Here is a 14,553-nt window from a genome sequence, read left to right as displayed (position 1 = left end):
GTGAACGACAGACACTACACACAGAAAAGTCGCCTTCAGGCAGTTTGAGGTTGGAGGGAAACAGTCACTTAAAGTTTCAAGTGAGCAAAGCCAAGTTTGAAACAGGTTTGACTCAACAACTCATCCTCTCTGACCCATCAGAGCCCTTATCCCACACCCCTCCCTCACTCTCCTCCCCTCCCCCTCAACAGTCACCCCTCCCCCGGCCCGGCCTGCAGCCTGTGGGCCTTAATCCTCTCTCTGGGCGGGGAGAGAGAGAGAGAGAGAGAGAAAAAGAGAGAGAGAAGAGTGACAGAGATAGAAAGAGAAAGGGGCCGGAGCAGAGAGAGAGACATTAGGGAGTAGTTGTGAAAGAGCGAGCTGTGGAGGGGGTCACTGACAGTTTGTTGTGGTGGACGGTGTGCTATGGTATGCAGGAGACCGAGGACTCCCTGGAGGACTGGGCTGAGAGCCTGACGGAGCTGAGCACCATGAAGACGGATCTGTCCCAGTACATCATCGCAGACGACGTCCTGCTGCTGCAGGAGCAGGTGGAGCACCTGCACTGCCAGTGGGAGGAACTCTGCCTCAAGGTTGGTCTTCTGGGTTTGATACACTACACTCCTACCTCAAGCTGAAATCTGACTTCAGTCATCTTTTGATAAACTGCATCTTTATTTATCTGCTTTGATTTTGCTTTATTCCTTATGCTTTGTTTCAACTGATACCCGGCAGTATCTTCATTTTGCTCTTTACTTACTGGAAGTGCTTAACTTTGTGGTTCTGTGGAGGTTATGGGAAAACATCAGCAAGTTCATTCACCACCTTTGTCAAAAAATTTAAAAAGCTCGTATTTTAATGAATCACTGGTGCAGAGGTTTATACAGCGCTTAGTGAGAGCGCATGATGTTGCTATAGTTTTCATCCTAGGACCCATTTTTCACTCCTTAACATGATATTTCCTTGAATATCCTCTTCAAGTAGCTGTATGATAATTGGCTGCACCAAACCATCATATGGACATATTCTACATGTCTTCAGCATCATTGTATATGCATTTCCCCAATTCAGCCTGGCATATGTGACATCTTTAGAAACTTAGGGATCTCCACCATAATTAGAAATAAAGTTGTGTGGATTTGAACAATGTTTGGCTGCACAGTGTGAGTCAGGATTGACTCTCCTGCTGGTGGGACAGTTGTATTTTAAGTGATATGTGTAATCTGGCTTGCATCAAATGACGTTAATTCAAATTTTCAAGATTTAACTCGTGCTTAAATGGAATGGCTTCACAGTCACGGTGTGAGAGCAGGAGTTCATGTCAACTGCACTGAGGAGGTGCAAGACACAAACACTCCCATTTTTAACATCTGTCCTTTGTCCAGCTCTGACAAGTTTCCCTGCTGTCGATTGAAGAAAGTTAATTATTAAAGAACTAACATATGTAACCACCAGTCCAAACAGTCAGTCACTTTGTGTTTTTTAGTGTGTGTGTGTGTGTGTGTGTGTGTGTGTGTGTGTGTGTGCGCGCGTGTGTTTTGGGACAGCAGCAGGTCAAGCGTGACAATTTAGCTCCTCAAACTGCTCCAGGACAAAGAGAACAAGGGAGGGAAAAGTTTGTGCAGAGGCTTAATGCAGAAGCTTAATTACCTCCTGCAAGGAGGTTATGTTTTCACTCGTGTAGGTTTGTTTGTTTGTTTGTCTGTTTGTTTGTTTGTCTGTCTGTCAGCAGGATTACGCAAAAAGTGCCGAACCAATCAAACTTGTTGGAGGGATGAAACATGAACTCATTCATTAACTTAACGTTCTGATCCAGTTAAAGGGGCAGATCCAGGACTTTTCACTTTCCTAAACATTGCGAGATAGGACATTTTTTGACACTTTCTCAAGAAACAATGTTTGGATCTTGATGTAAAAAAAAAAAACAGACATATTTATGATGTTTAGATCTATTAGTTTGTAAAATCTGGTGCAGATTGAGATAATAATCCAGAGCTGACAGACATATGTAGGATCATTTGGGCTTGGCAGAGTTAAGTGCTCTACTGAGTGTTGTTCTAGTTTTCTTCATTAGATCAAAAGTTGTTGAAGAGAACAGTCACCTGACATGTTTGTGGCAGTCCTCACATCTACAGTGTATAATGCTGCACTACATGTTAGTGTGCATTGTGCTTTTAGCTCGGTGTCTTTGTTGTAAGTTTCCCAGTCATCAGTGTTCAAAATCTAAGCCTTTAATGAGGAGTTAAATTAGTAAATCTTAGTCAGACTTTAAAGGGCGACTACAGGTCTGGGTGGGGGGGTTGTTAGGGGTGACAGTGAGGGGCATTGTGTGAGTGGGGGGAACAGATGGTGACATGAGAGAAATGTTGAAATGAGCTGAAAGACATCAGGAAGAGGAGCTTTTGTAGTAAAATAAGTGGGGGGGGTGATCACACCGACTTTCACTTTTTACTGTCTGAGCCAGGAATTTGTCACAACTTGGCTTCATCTTCGCCATACAAAACCAACATCTAAAGAAGGCTGTAAAATAATTGACAAATGCTGGAATTTTTGTAAAATGTTGAAGAACAAAAACAAAAGGAGAAAGCCGTCAACATGTTTACAAGAGGAAATGCTTTTAAGAGTGAAGGTTAAAAAAAGATAGTTTTTCTGATTGAACTTTCTCACCTGTGAGGAAGAGCTTTTTTTTTTCTCTAAAACTTGTCGTGCAGTGCATGAGACAGTCTCAAATGGGGATAATATGTATGACTGCATGTGTATTGCTTGTGTGTGACTATGTTTTCATTCATGCCTGTGTGTAGGTATTTGTGTTGTTGGTGTATCAGTGTCAAGTACCGTCAGTTCAACCAACCTGATTGCTTCTGACTGAGGTGAATTAGAAAATAAACTCACTGCAGCTCTGTGTGCTGCGCCTACATCACTACACCACCTGTAAGTTGTTTAATGCTGCTCTGTCAGCTAACAGCCTGCCTGGTTCAATGATGCTCTTAGCCACACTCAAAATTCAGTGATTTTTTTGTTTTGAAAACTTTTTACAAGCATATCGAGTTATTTTGTTAAGCCTAAACCATTATCGGGATAAAAACTGATTCATTTAGTCTAGGCCTCAAAACTTCATCTGAATCAAAACTTTAGTTCATGAGTTGTATTGACTCTGGTGTAAGTTGTCTTCAGCAATGGAGTCATCACCACTTCCAATCAAATCAAATCAAATTAAAATTATGTTCAGATAATGAGACTGATGCATGAGCTGCATCAATATCATAAATAAGATATGCAGACACAGTGCTGCTAAGCATCTTTAATTAATAAAGCTTATTAAATTCATGTCCTGCAATCCTCTTTGTGTCAGGTGTCTCTGCGTAAACAGGAGATCGCGGACCGTCTGAACGCGTGGATCATCTTCAATGAGAAGAACAAGGAGCTGTGTGAATGGCTAACGCAGATGGAGAACAAGGTGGCGCACAACTCCGACCTCAACATAGAGGAGATGGTGGAGAAACTCAAGAAGGTAGGAGGCTGCAGCAGAGGCACAGCCCCATCCGTCATTGTGATAACAATAGATACTTAGCTACTGGTTATAGTGGGTTTAGAGAAGTGCCACTTCACATATTTAGGTGGCTGTAAATTCCATCTTGCATCAGAGCTGGTGATCAAAGTCACTGTGTGAATGAGACGGTGTTTTTTTGTTTGGAAAGGATTTTGTGGAAAGTTTTTTGTGATGAGTAAGAAGATGGAAAACATTTTTTTTTATTGTCAAAATTATAATTTTGAAAGATTGTGCAGCAAGCCAGAGGTAAGAGTTATGTGAGTGTGTTCTAGTTATATTTTAATATATGTTTTGAAAATCTCCTTTAAAGAGAACATGGATTTAAAGTAACAGAGCCATATGAACAAGAAGAGCCTTGAAACATAAAGGAGAAAAGATATTTAACCTTCTTCCTCCATTTAAGTGTCTCCAACTTTCTCAGACACAAACTTTCTTATTATATTATGATATTTGTGATAGTGAAAATGAATCATGCTACAGTGTTAAGAATTATATTGTCAATATATTGACAGTTTATCAGAGAGACACAAATTGAGAAAAGTTTAAAGGTGAGGTGGACCATGCAGTTTGGTTTTGTGTGTTTTACTTCTCCACCATGTTTTTTTTTTTTTGCTGTGTCACTCATCCTCTGAGCTGCTCTGTGTCGGGGGATGGTCAGGGCTTTTCAAAAAGCCGTGAACTCCCTTCTGATTGTTAAAGAGACGACAGCTGTTTCAGCCCTAGCAGGGCCACGCGGGTTTGTTTTGTGTCGAACTCGGGGGCCCTTTCATTTGTTATGGTGTGTGTGTGTGTGTGTGTGTGTGTGTGTGGGGTGGGGGATGACCAGGAGGTAGTTGGAGGTTAGTAAAGGCAGTTGCTGCTCCTGAAGCCCAAACTACTTATTGCCCTGGCAGGGGGTTAAACTCTTTTCAGGCCCTGGGGCTTTAAATTTAGTGTTTTGGCCTGGCACACAGAGTCTGGAGTCTCTCAGGAGCTGTATTCGTTTCTGGCAAATTTCTAAAGTCAGGAATCATCAAGAGTAAAATAAGGATTTTACTTTTACACTCTTTTTAGACATACAAAAATGTGGATTGTGAAATGGTGAATTTCCAGTTATAATTGTAGTAAGTAGTGTCACGTCACACGTTAGTGTACACAGTTAGTGCTTTTAGGGGAAAAACAAATTAATACTTAGTATATAGTTTGATTAATGGTTGTATTTATCTTCATTTTAGTCACTAGAAAGCTGAATCTGTCCTTAATGTCAGACTTAAAGTGATGATAATTGGGCTTGGACGATATCCAAAACTCAGTATCTTAATTTAATGTCTCAGCCCAAATTTACCGATATACGATATTATTGCAATATTTGGGCTGGACGATGTAATTACATTATGTACAATGTGCAGTAAGCAAAGCAGTGAAATGAGGGTCAGACTCGGAAGCAGTGCAGACTGCAAAACTATTTTAATTAAATCGATATTTTGAAAAATATTTCATGTATTATTGAATATCGGCCGAAGCCTAATGATAATGTGTCACCTTATTTACATGATTATGTATATGTACATAATCACTTTAGTTGGAAATGTGAACTGTCACACACTTATCCCTTTTCTTTTCTTCAATCAGGACTGTATGGAGGAGATCAACCTGTTCAGCGAAAACAAAACGCACCTGAAGCAGCTCGGAGAACAACTCATCACCGCCAGCAACAAGACAAAGGAGACGGAGATCAATGACAAGCTGAAGGACATAAACGACCGCTGGCAGCATCTGTTTGACCACATAGAGGCCAGGTAGGAAAAGGAGGCGCAAAAGCATGAAGTGTGTTGACATTGCTAGAACACCACGTTCAGTCTGCAGCTGCTTGATTTCGGCACATCGTGTTTTGAAGGTTTGTTCTCTGGAAGAGTTTCTCAGCTGTTTGTAATTTAGCAAATCTAGCACCTGGCTCAGGACAGTAATGTGATATGGTTAATGGTCGGTCTGTCGGTCCAACACTTCGGTAACATGATGGAGTTTTTGTGTTGTTGCAGCAACACCCAGTGTGTTGTGTGTACCAATCACAGTGCTGACTTGGTGATTGCTTCTTTGTTTTGTACCTTTTAACAGCTGCTCTTTCTTATGGAGAGCACTGTTGTGATTTATTCAACACTGCACTAGTTATGACAACAGTTCTGGATTAAGGTCGTGCTATAGCTGGTGCCACATGAAGGGTAAGGTGAAAACTCTGAGGACGTGATCTTTGAAATGCTGGAAGTTCAGGTCATTTATTAGGTGTAGACCCTTGAAGGTTCTTTGTATGGAAATGCTCAGACTGCAAGATGACTCAAATCCAAGACTCAATTTCCATAAAACCCGTTGATTCTTTCTTTTGTTATAAGGCATATCAGACTTTCTTTCAGCTATAGTTCCACACGTGCAGCTTTTATCAGTGTGTTGTGGGGAGAGAATAGAAACAGGCAGAGCACAGCTGTTATTCTACTGTGGCTGCAGATTAAAGCAGAAAAGCTCCGAGCCAACAGAGGATAGAGTGATATTATTATTAATCCATAAATGCTAAACTCATTCCACCACACAGAGAGAGAGAGAGAGGAGTGGTGGCTGTGTGCAGACAGCTCCTGAAATGTCCATCCAGCAGCTTAGTGCCACTTTGCTCCTGATCTACATGAGAGCAGCATTATGCAATGTGACTGACAGCTACAATGAACAGAGAGAGAAGAACCCACTGGCCGGAGAGGCTGTCTCGTTTTACATGGCAGGCGTAATCATGTCCTGCTAAAAAACTGAACCTGTGATGGTTAAAGCCTCAGTATGAGACAAACAAACTACATCTGAAGGCAAAAGTGTGCATACAGTCACAGGCTGAGTGAACATGCCTCTGTGTCTGTCTATTTGTAGTCTTGGCGTGATAAACTGGCACTGACAAATGACACACATCTGGAAGACATTCATGGTGTGCCACTTGGTTGTACACAGGAAAAATGAATAAGTTGTGTGAAGGAATGAAGGAAAGAAGGAAAACAAGCATCTGTAAGTTTGCAGATTCTGACTTCATACTCTAAGAGTTTAGTAACTTTCGGCTTCACTATTTAACTGATACTGTAATATGAATCTTCAGCTTACAGTCTGCTTTAGTTTGAATGGTGTGATTTTGTTTTCTGGGTAATTATGTATCAATACAAACAAGGCTGATATCAGAAACAAGCATCAGCTTGTACTTTCTTGCAGTCCTTCAATAACTTGGTTTTCCTGTTGTCCAACAGTCCAGTAATTATTACTGGCCGTGTCCCCGCTGTGCATAACGGCTGCAGGGTAGCGGAGTGCACAGTCGTTACTGTTACATCTCTAACAATCAACAGGTCAGTGAGTTCAAACTGATGACAGAGTTCTGCTCCTGGTAATTTCCTATTTGGTGACTGTGAAATGATTCTGTTCAGTGGATGGTACATTTATAAAATCCACATATAAAATCAGAACAAACTGAACTGAGTCAAGCTGAGCTGCAGTGAAATGCCCTCTCGGAGGCAGATGGGTTAAACCAGTGCGGGTGGGGGGATGGGGGTGACTTATCCTCCATGAGAACGACTTAGATCTGCCATATGGCGGCTGTTTAGTGACTATGGCCACTACATCTCTCCTCGGCCTGTTTCTCTGTCACTTATTATTTCCAAGAAGAAATTTGAGGGTCAAGTTCTTCTCAATAAATGTGTGTTTTAAGACAGTGTCTATTATTGATATAAATCATACTTTAACCTACAGATACAGTTCCCACATAAAGATACAAAGAGGCAGACCGTGTCCTGTCTCTTACAAGCCTGAAGCTTGTAGGCGTGTCTGTGTTGAGCATGTGATTTACAAACCTAGCTCCCACTGCACTGTTATGTTGCCACCATAGCAGTTCATGATGAAGCAGTTTCTTTCTCACGTGATCTGAGAAGCTCTTCAGATTTTTCTCCATTTTACTTGAAGGACTTTTACATAGTTTAGTTTCACGAGGGAATAAAGATGAGTGTGGTTGATTGTTTTCAGAGATCATTAAAATTAAAACTTTACCATAACTTCCCCTACATTCTGCCGCTGGCTATCTTTGGAGATTTTTAAGTAGCAGTACCAGGATGTTTTTTGAGGTTGAGTTTACAATGAATGGCATCCTGTCACGTCTCTGTTTTGGTGTGAACATGGTGATAAACATCTGTCTTCTGGTTATAGGTCAAACAGCAGTTATATTTAGAATAAGTGGTAGAAAACTGTTATAAAAGTAACTTAAGTGTAAAAATTGCACACTGTATAATGGCATCTTTGGTGTCAGTGGAAACCTGAAACTGAGAGAAAAAGGTGGTTTCAGATTTACTGTCAACACATCATAAGAAGGAGTACACTAGAAACTGTTACCAAAATATCCAGTCAAAGCAAAAATTACAAAGAGGGTGAATGAACACAGGCTCAGCTGTTTGGTTCATGGTGGACGAGGATGAGGGTCTTTATCACGGCTGACAGGTTGTTAGTACAGAGATCTGTCCTCCGTCTTTGACAATAGAAGAGGGACCAGAATGGAGAGAGGGAGCATAACACACAATAGTGGATCTGCCCTCCTCCCCCCCGTCCCCTCAGGGACTGACCAGCATAACAAGGCTAAGCCTGTTAATGAGCCACCGCTGAGGCACGAGCCTCGTGGCTGTGGTGGAATGTGCTGTTGTCACACTCTTGATTTAGATTTTATGATACTACAGCTACAGAAAATGACCATATCTGATTGGCTTGCAGGAAACCGTTGCAACCGTTATATCAACGTTCAAGTTCATCCCAATCCCTTTGAAAGGGGTTGAGTTCAGGCCAGTACAGCTCTTCCACACCAAACTGGGAAAAACCATTTTCTTTATGCAGCTGGATTTTTATGCTGTAAGCATTAAGTTTTATTTTAATTGGATGTAGGTGGCCGAAATCATGAAAATGGATGTGGATGCTTGTATCATGTTATTGCAGTCATCGTGAATCAGAGCCAAAACCCACAGTGAGATTTGAGGCTCAGGGTGGCCTGATGCCGGCTGCAGTAAGGGGGTGAAAACCCACTAAGCTGACAGACATGGGGAGTGTCTCTCTACACTGGTCTCCACAAGCTGCTTAACATGATCAGGAAACCACTTCATCGCTGTCATGTCCGTGCTGTTTACACCTCAAAGCAGAGCAGTTTTGGGGCTCACGTAAGGATGAAATTAGATTATTCAGCCCAATTTATTAACAATGATACTAATACAAATGTGTTCCTGACTGTGAATATTGGGACTAGTCAAAGCGACAAGTGTGTGTGTGAGTGGGTGCGTGCAGGTGGGTAAAAAGTAGAGACGGGGCTAAAAGTAGCTTTGTAGATCAGTGGGTCTCAGCCTTCGCTTAACCTCCCAGCAGCCTAATCTAGCCAGGCTCCGCACGATGACAGAGGACACGCCCCCAACTCCCTGAGGCAGTGAAGCAAGAAGCTGATCAGCAGTAAGGTGCTTATTAACACCTGCATGTGGTTCCCTTTTCTTCAGTTCATAGAATCATGCATGGCTCTGAGGAGTTTCTAAATTTGACTGACCTGATGTCATCAGATTTTGACACAATATATTATAAATGCACAAAGAGAACTCCTCTTAACTTTTCCCAGGCCTCACTTCTCTATTCATTTAACGCGTATTCATCTTGCACAACAGGAAGAGATGAAGTTTACTTCACAGATGTGAAGTGAGTCATTGGTTGGTTCATTGCTGAGTCCAGCAGTACTGTGTCACATGTTCAGATAAGCACTGATGGCGTTGAAGAGGAGCTGATTCAGAGTCAGCGATGACGGTGGTGTCCCTCAGCCTTTGTCTGCATCTCGCCTCACTAACTTATGGCAGATGACTGTTGAGGTTTGACTTGCCGAGGGATTAGATGCGTTGACACTGGCTCTCTGCTCGCCTTTGTCCCCCAAAACAAACCGGGTGCTCTGTCACCCAGCCCAGCAGCTGCCGTCTGCTGACACGAGCCTTTGTGCCGATGGGCCCTCGGCCTCAGGGGGCCACCGGGAGCCACCATGCTCTCTCCTCATTGTCTCAGTAAGATGCAAGCAAGGCAGGTGTTTGTCTTTAAAACACAATCTCCTCTCTCTCCTGCCCCCTCCTCCTCCTCCTCCTCCTCCTCCTCCTGCATCTCCTCACACCTGGTACATGCGCAGATTTACTTCTCTTATTGTCTCACAGTGTTTGTGTTTCTAAATTACAGTTTGTTGAGCTGTTAATTTCAAGTGGAGCCTTTTCACATTATCTAGTGTCATGTTGTTTGAGGCCGACATAAAAGAAATAAAGAGCGCACTTACAACCACTCGGCTCTCCTTTCAAGTGGCCGTAGATCTGGTCGTCATGGTGATGATGCCACGCTTCTTGGGTTGCTGGCTGGCTTTGTGTTACCATGGTGATTTGTCAAGTTTGAACAAGGGATTGTGAGACGGAGAGATGAAGTTGTCTGAGAGTTGATGCTCCGGAGTGTGTGGCTGTGGAGTTGGTGTGTTTCCTGGCCCCTTCAGACTGCACAGAAAACGTGTGTCTGTGTGTGTGATGGCAGCAAATGAGTTTGGAGGTTTCAAGCTTGTCAGTGACTTTGCCGTTGTGTGTGTTTGTGCGATAAGTATCTTCCTTTTTCAGAAAGTTTAAACAAAGACTTTGCCTCACACAACAAGGTGTTTGCAATCAGGTCAAGTATAAGGTGTTTCGGTGTAGAGCATCTGTATCCTTAAGCCCCTTCCAGATGTGCACTTCATGTTTGAAGCATCCGACTCACTTTTACATAACAGCTTAGGCCTGCAGCACTTTCATAGAAGCTTGTTAAATGTTTTGCTTGTTGTTTCTTTACTGCGATGATTGAGCTTCACTGTAGCAGAGTTTGACACTAGAGGCTCATCTGCTGAGGGGGAAAAGTTTCTGTGTTCACGTATGAGCAGGATTTTGTGACATCACAACTTGTTTTGAACCATTTATGGTCCAGTTTGAATTTTACAGAAGTGTGATGAGGAAACTTAAAGCCTGGACTTTTGAGTGAAGGAGGAGACATCCTGTTAAATAGTCCAGCACAGACCAAAACACACCTGAAGTAGCTCTACCAAGGCTAGGTAGGTTAAAGCAAAACAAAATCAGACCAGCACTCTGTCCCTGTGTTTTCAATTCCCATCTACATATGAATGAATGAATGAATGAATGAATGAATGAATGAATGAACGAATATCCAGCAAAATGGAAAAATAGGAGTTAAATTATACTTAATTACTGTCTTTTCATGGTGAAATAGGCTGCTGATAAATATTTATCTCTATAAATAAATAATGGAAATGACTCACTGGGTCTGTTGGGCTTGTGATGTCATTAATTAAGGTTTCAACTGCAAAATAATATAAACCCACCACTGATGCAGCTTGTGGGAGAACAGAAAACTCTCTTCTTCTGCTGCTGTTTTTCAGACGTGCAGTCGCTCCCTCTCTTGCACCAGGTGCCAAGTAGCTTGTAAGCATTGTGGCCCATTTCTAAATAAAGCCACGGTAAACATTTACATAACAGACACCTATATCTGACCAGCAGAAAGACATTACTCTTACAGATAGAAGAAGCCAGTAATGTTATGTATTCACTGTCTGAAAGGGGCTTTAGATTTACATTTCTGTTTTCTTTCTTCAGGCCTTTTTTTCTCCACGTCTGTGTATTTACTCATCCTTCTTTTTCTCCTCCACCTGTTTAAGCTTTCACCAGTTTTTAGACATGTTATTTATTACTTGCTCTAAGTGTTCTGGACCCCAGGCTGGTTTATTTGAAATGGAAGAAGGTGGCAGATGGAGGTTTTCCAGGCTGAGGTTTCCCCGCTGGGTCTGTCTGTGTCAGCAGCTCCAGCTCTGTCGGCGGTAACGTCCGAGGTCGTATCCAATAATGGTAACAGCGATCGACAGCTGCATCTGTAATCTGCTAAAGACCTGGACCAACTTTAATGGGCTTCTGTGTTTTGTTCCCGGTTGTTGACTTTGTTGATGTAGGATTCTGCTGTTTTAAAGAGACAGATTTTTTTTCTATTTAAATATCTCCTTTTCTGCTGCTTACTAGGTGCATGCCTCATGAGTGGGGCTGAAGAGATGATATCCAAACACATACAGAGTTTCTTTCTCTGAAAACTGCAAGATAACCTGCATTTTGTGCCAAGACCCTCTGTGAGAAGATATACAGTTTAAAACACATCAACTACAAAGTTATAGCCCTGGTTCACAGCAAGAAGGTTCTGGGTTTGAACACTGGGGGAGTTTGCATGTTCTCCCTGTGCTTTCATGGGTTTCCTCCCACAGTTCAAAGACATGCAGGTTAATTGCAGACTCTAAAATGCCCATAGGTGTGAATATGAGCATCTCTATGAGAGTCTCTGTGTCAGCCCTCTGATAGACTGGTCCCCTGTCCCTGCCTCTCGCCAAATGTCAGCTGGATTCAGTGTCTTATATTTTAGGATTTGCCACTTTTCTCTGTTTTATATTCTACGTTGAATATTTTGGGGTTTATTGGGTTTGATTGGACAAAACAAAAAATTTGAAGTCATCACTTTGAGCTCTTTCTTCACCAGTTTATACCAACGATTATTGTTTAATAATTATGCAACCCAAGTGAACATGAATATTATTTTACTCTCTTGACTCTGTGTATCCTCGAGTGAACCTGTCAGTGCATCCAGCTGTTCGGAAAAGCTGGAAGTGGAGGAGAGAGGACGGAGTGAGGGGAGGAGGAGGGGACAGGCAGACTGAAGAGTACAGAGGGGAATGATTGGGGGGGGGGGTGTGCCTTCTAGCGGATGAGACATCGCCATGGAGTAGCCTCCTCACCAGTCCGTAAGTACCTCTCGCCCTCACCCCAAGCCCTCATCATGCCCCGACGCACCCGGATGGCTTGAGGCTGAGGGGGCAGACGGGTGAAAGGGGAGCACATTGGGTGTTTTGTTGTGATAAAGAGAAGAAGCAGGAGGAGGTGGAGGAGAGACGGAGAGCAGGAGCGAAGGGGGATGGGCTAAGCTTTGTCAGTGCAGGCATATAGGCAGGCAGGCGGACGCACACCGACTCCTTCAGAGCAAATTCAATTCAGCTCCAGTTGTCTTGTGTGTGTGATGGTATTTATACATGGCTGCAGCTTGGACAGCAGGTGTGTGTGTGTGTGTGTGTATGTGTGTGTGTGTGTGTGTTTGGTTGCTTGTGTGTTGATGCATTGAGCCTTTAAATGTTCGTCTATGATCGCAGCAGCATGTTTTTGATGTCACTGATGTTGCTCTCCGCCCCTTCATGTACTGCCACGTCCTCACATACTGTAGAGACATGCAACCCTGGGCGCACACCTGCCTGCACACAAACGCAGCTGCATCTCAAGCCAAAAATAGGACTGGAGCCCCTCCTCTCTGTGTTGTTGCAGTGTCAGCATCTTAACAATTATGCTAACTGTTTGTTATTAGTTGGAAATTAAAGCAAAATGCAGCTTCTGTGATGTGGGATTTCAGCAGCTTGTTGCTGCCTCAGTGTCACTGTTGCATCATTCAGCTGTGTTACCTTACATGGACCAGAGCAGTGTCTGAAGTAGCATGAAACGTGCACACACACACACGGTTACACTTCAGTTATAAATAGTAATGTCGACAGTGTATGTAAATGTGCATGGAGCTAATAGCCTGTTAATCATTGAACATTACGATAAGACACATAGGAATGAGCTTCGCAGCTCAGAGAGACACTGTGACATGTTCGTTTGAGTTGCAGCTGCTCTGCACAACCTGCCGCCTCCTGTACTTCAAGATGCACAGAGCACAATGTTGCTGTCTCAAGTTTAGTGATTTTTACATTTTCAGATTGAAGATTAACTTGTTTTTTGAGATACATGTCCACATATCAACAGCAGGTATTTTCAGGAAATAAAATAACAGGCAAACTAATCCAAAATGAATTTAAAGCCTCAAGCATCCTGCTAATGTTCTTTGACATGAGCTCAAGCAGGTGTTCAGTAACAGAACCACTGGATTTTCCTCCATATTTAGGCAGCCCAGCCCCTCTGTGTGCTCCTCTCACTGAACTTCAGAGAAAAATTTTACTTTTTTCAGGTCTAGGTGCTTAGAGTAGAGTTATAGACCCACAGGTGTATGCTACTATTAAGCTTATCACTGATGCATCATTTTTAATGTTTTTCTCTGCAAAAGTTACAAGAAATTGCTGTAAGGAAATGTTTGGGATCATGTAGAGTCAGTGCAGCTGGGACAGTGTTTGTCCAGCCGAGGAGAACTGACAAGTTTATTTTTTTTAAATATATTTCTTAATTTTAACGCTTTGGTCACATCTTTGTCAAAAATCTTAAAAAAGACATAATTTAAGGGATCTGTTTAAAGATGTCATCTCAGAAATTCAGTATTGGGCAGAATGCAAAAGCCATGAAACTCATTGGAGTTAATTAGAAAAAGCACCTACCCCTGCTTTCAGTGTCACTTTGTACTAATTTGTATTTTGTAGAATCACACAAAACCACTGTGTCACAGTCAGAGTATCCCACCATATGTACACACAGAGGTGGGTTTTGGTGCTCTGTCACATGACGGAGGAGTGTCACCCTCTCTGCTTTGTGTTGGTCTGTGTAGAGGAATGAAGTGATGTAGGTCACTGACCTGAGAGCAGAACTGGAATGCAATCTCCCTCCCAGACTACACCCAGCTCTCCGGCAGATGTAGGTCAGCCCGCAGCTCGGCTATAATGGCTCCTGTTGTGTCGTATGTGAGAATGATAGCGACTCTTCCCAGACACTGTGACAACCCTCCACCGTGCTAATCTGAGCCGAGCGTAGCGCTAACAATGGCTGGGTGATGGGTGTGATTCTCACTGTGGACGGCCACGCTCAACATTTCTGCTCCGTGACATAAGGTTGTGTTCACGCTGCATCTCAAAGTGTCCCAGTTCAGATTTCAAATGAGAAGTTGAGCAGATCTGATAGTTTGAACAGTGAAAAGCTTCTTTTCAATTACAGTCTGTGCAAACT

At 42.7% G+C, this 14,553-nt stretch overlaps 1 protein-coding gene across 1 annotated transcript in view; it reads left to right on the top strand.

Annotated features, from left to right (window-relative positions):
• syne2 (spectrin repeat containing nuclear envelope protein 2) overlaps positions 1 to 14,553 on the top strand; it is a 35,837-nt gene that overhangs the window by 1,899 nt on the left and 19,385 nt on the right. Inside the window, exons 3-5 of the mRNA XM_022750027.1 lie at positions 417 to 572; positions 3,332 to 3,490; positions 5,141 to 5,307. Coding sequence (XP_022605748.1) covers positions 417 to 572; positions 3,332 to 3,490; positions 5,141 to 5,307 — 482 coding nt within the window. The remainder of the gene's footprint in view (positions 1 to 416; positions 573 to 3,331; positions 3,491 to 5,140; positions 5,308 to 14,553) is intronic.

The sequence above is a fragment of the Seriola dumerili genome, unplaced genomic scaffold (genome assembly GCF_002260705.1).
Source record: "Seriola dumerili isolate Sdu_G_001 unplaced genomic scaffold, Sdu_1.0 BDQW01000149.1, whole genome shotgun sequence".
Classification (NCBI taxonomy): Eukaryota; Metazoa; Chordata; class Actinopteri; order Carangiformes; family Carangidae; genus Seriola; species Seriola dumerili.
The sequence above is the reverse complement of the archived record's forward strand: the minus strand, read 5'-3'. Positions and strand labels throughout refer to the sequence as shown.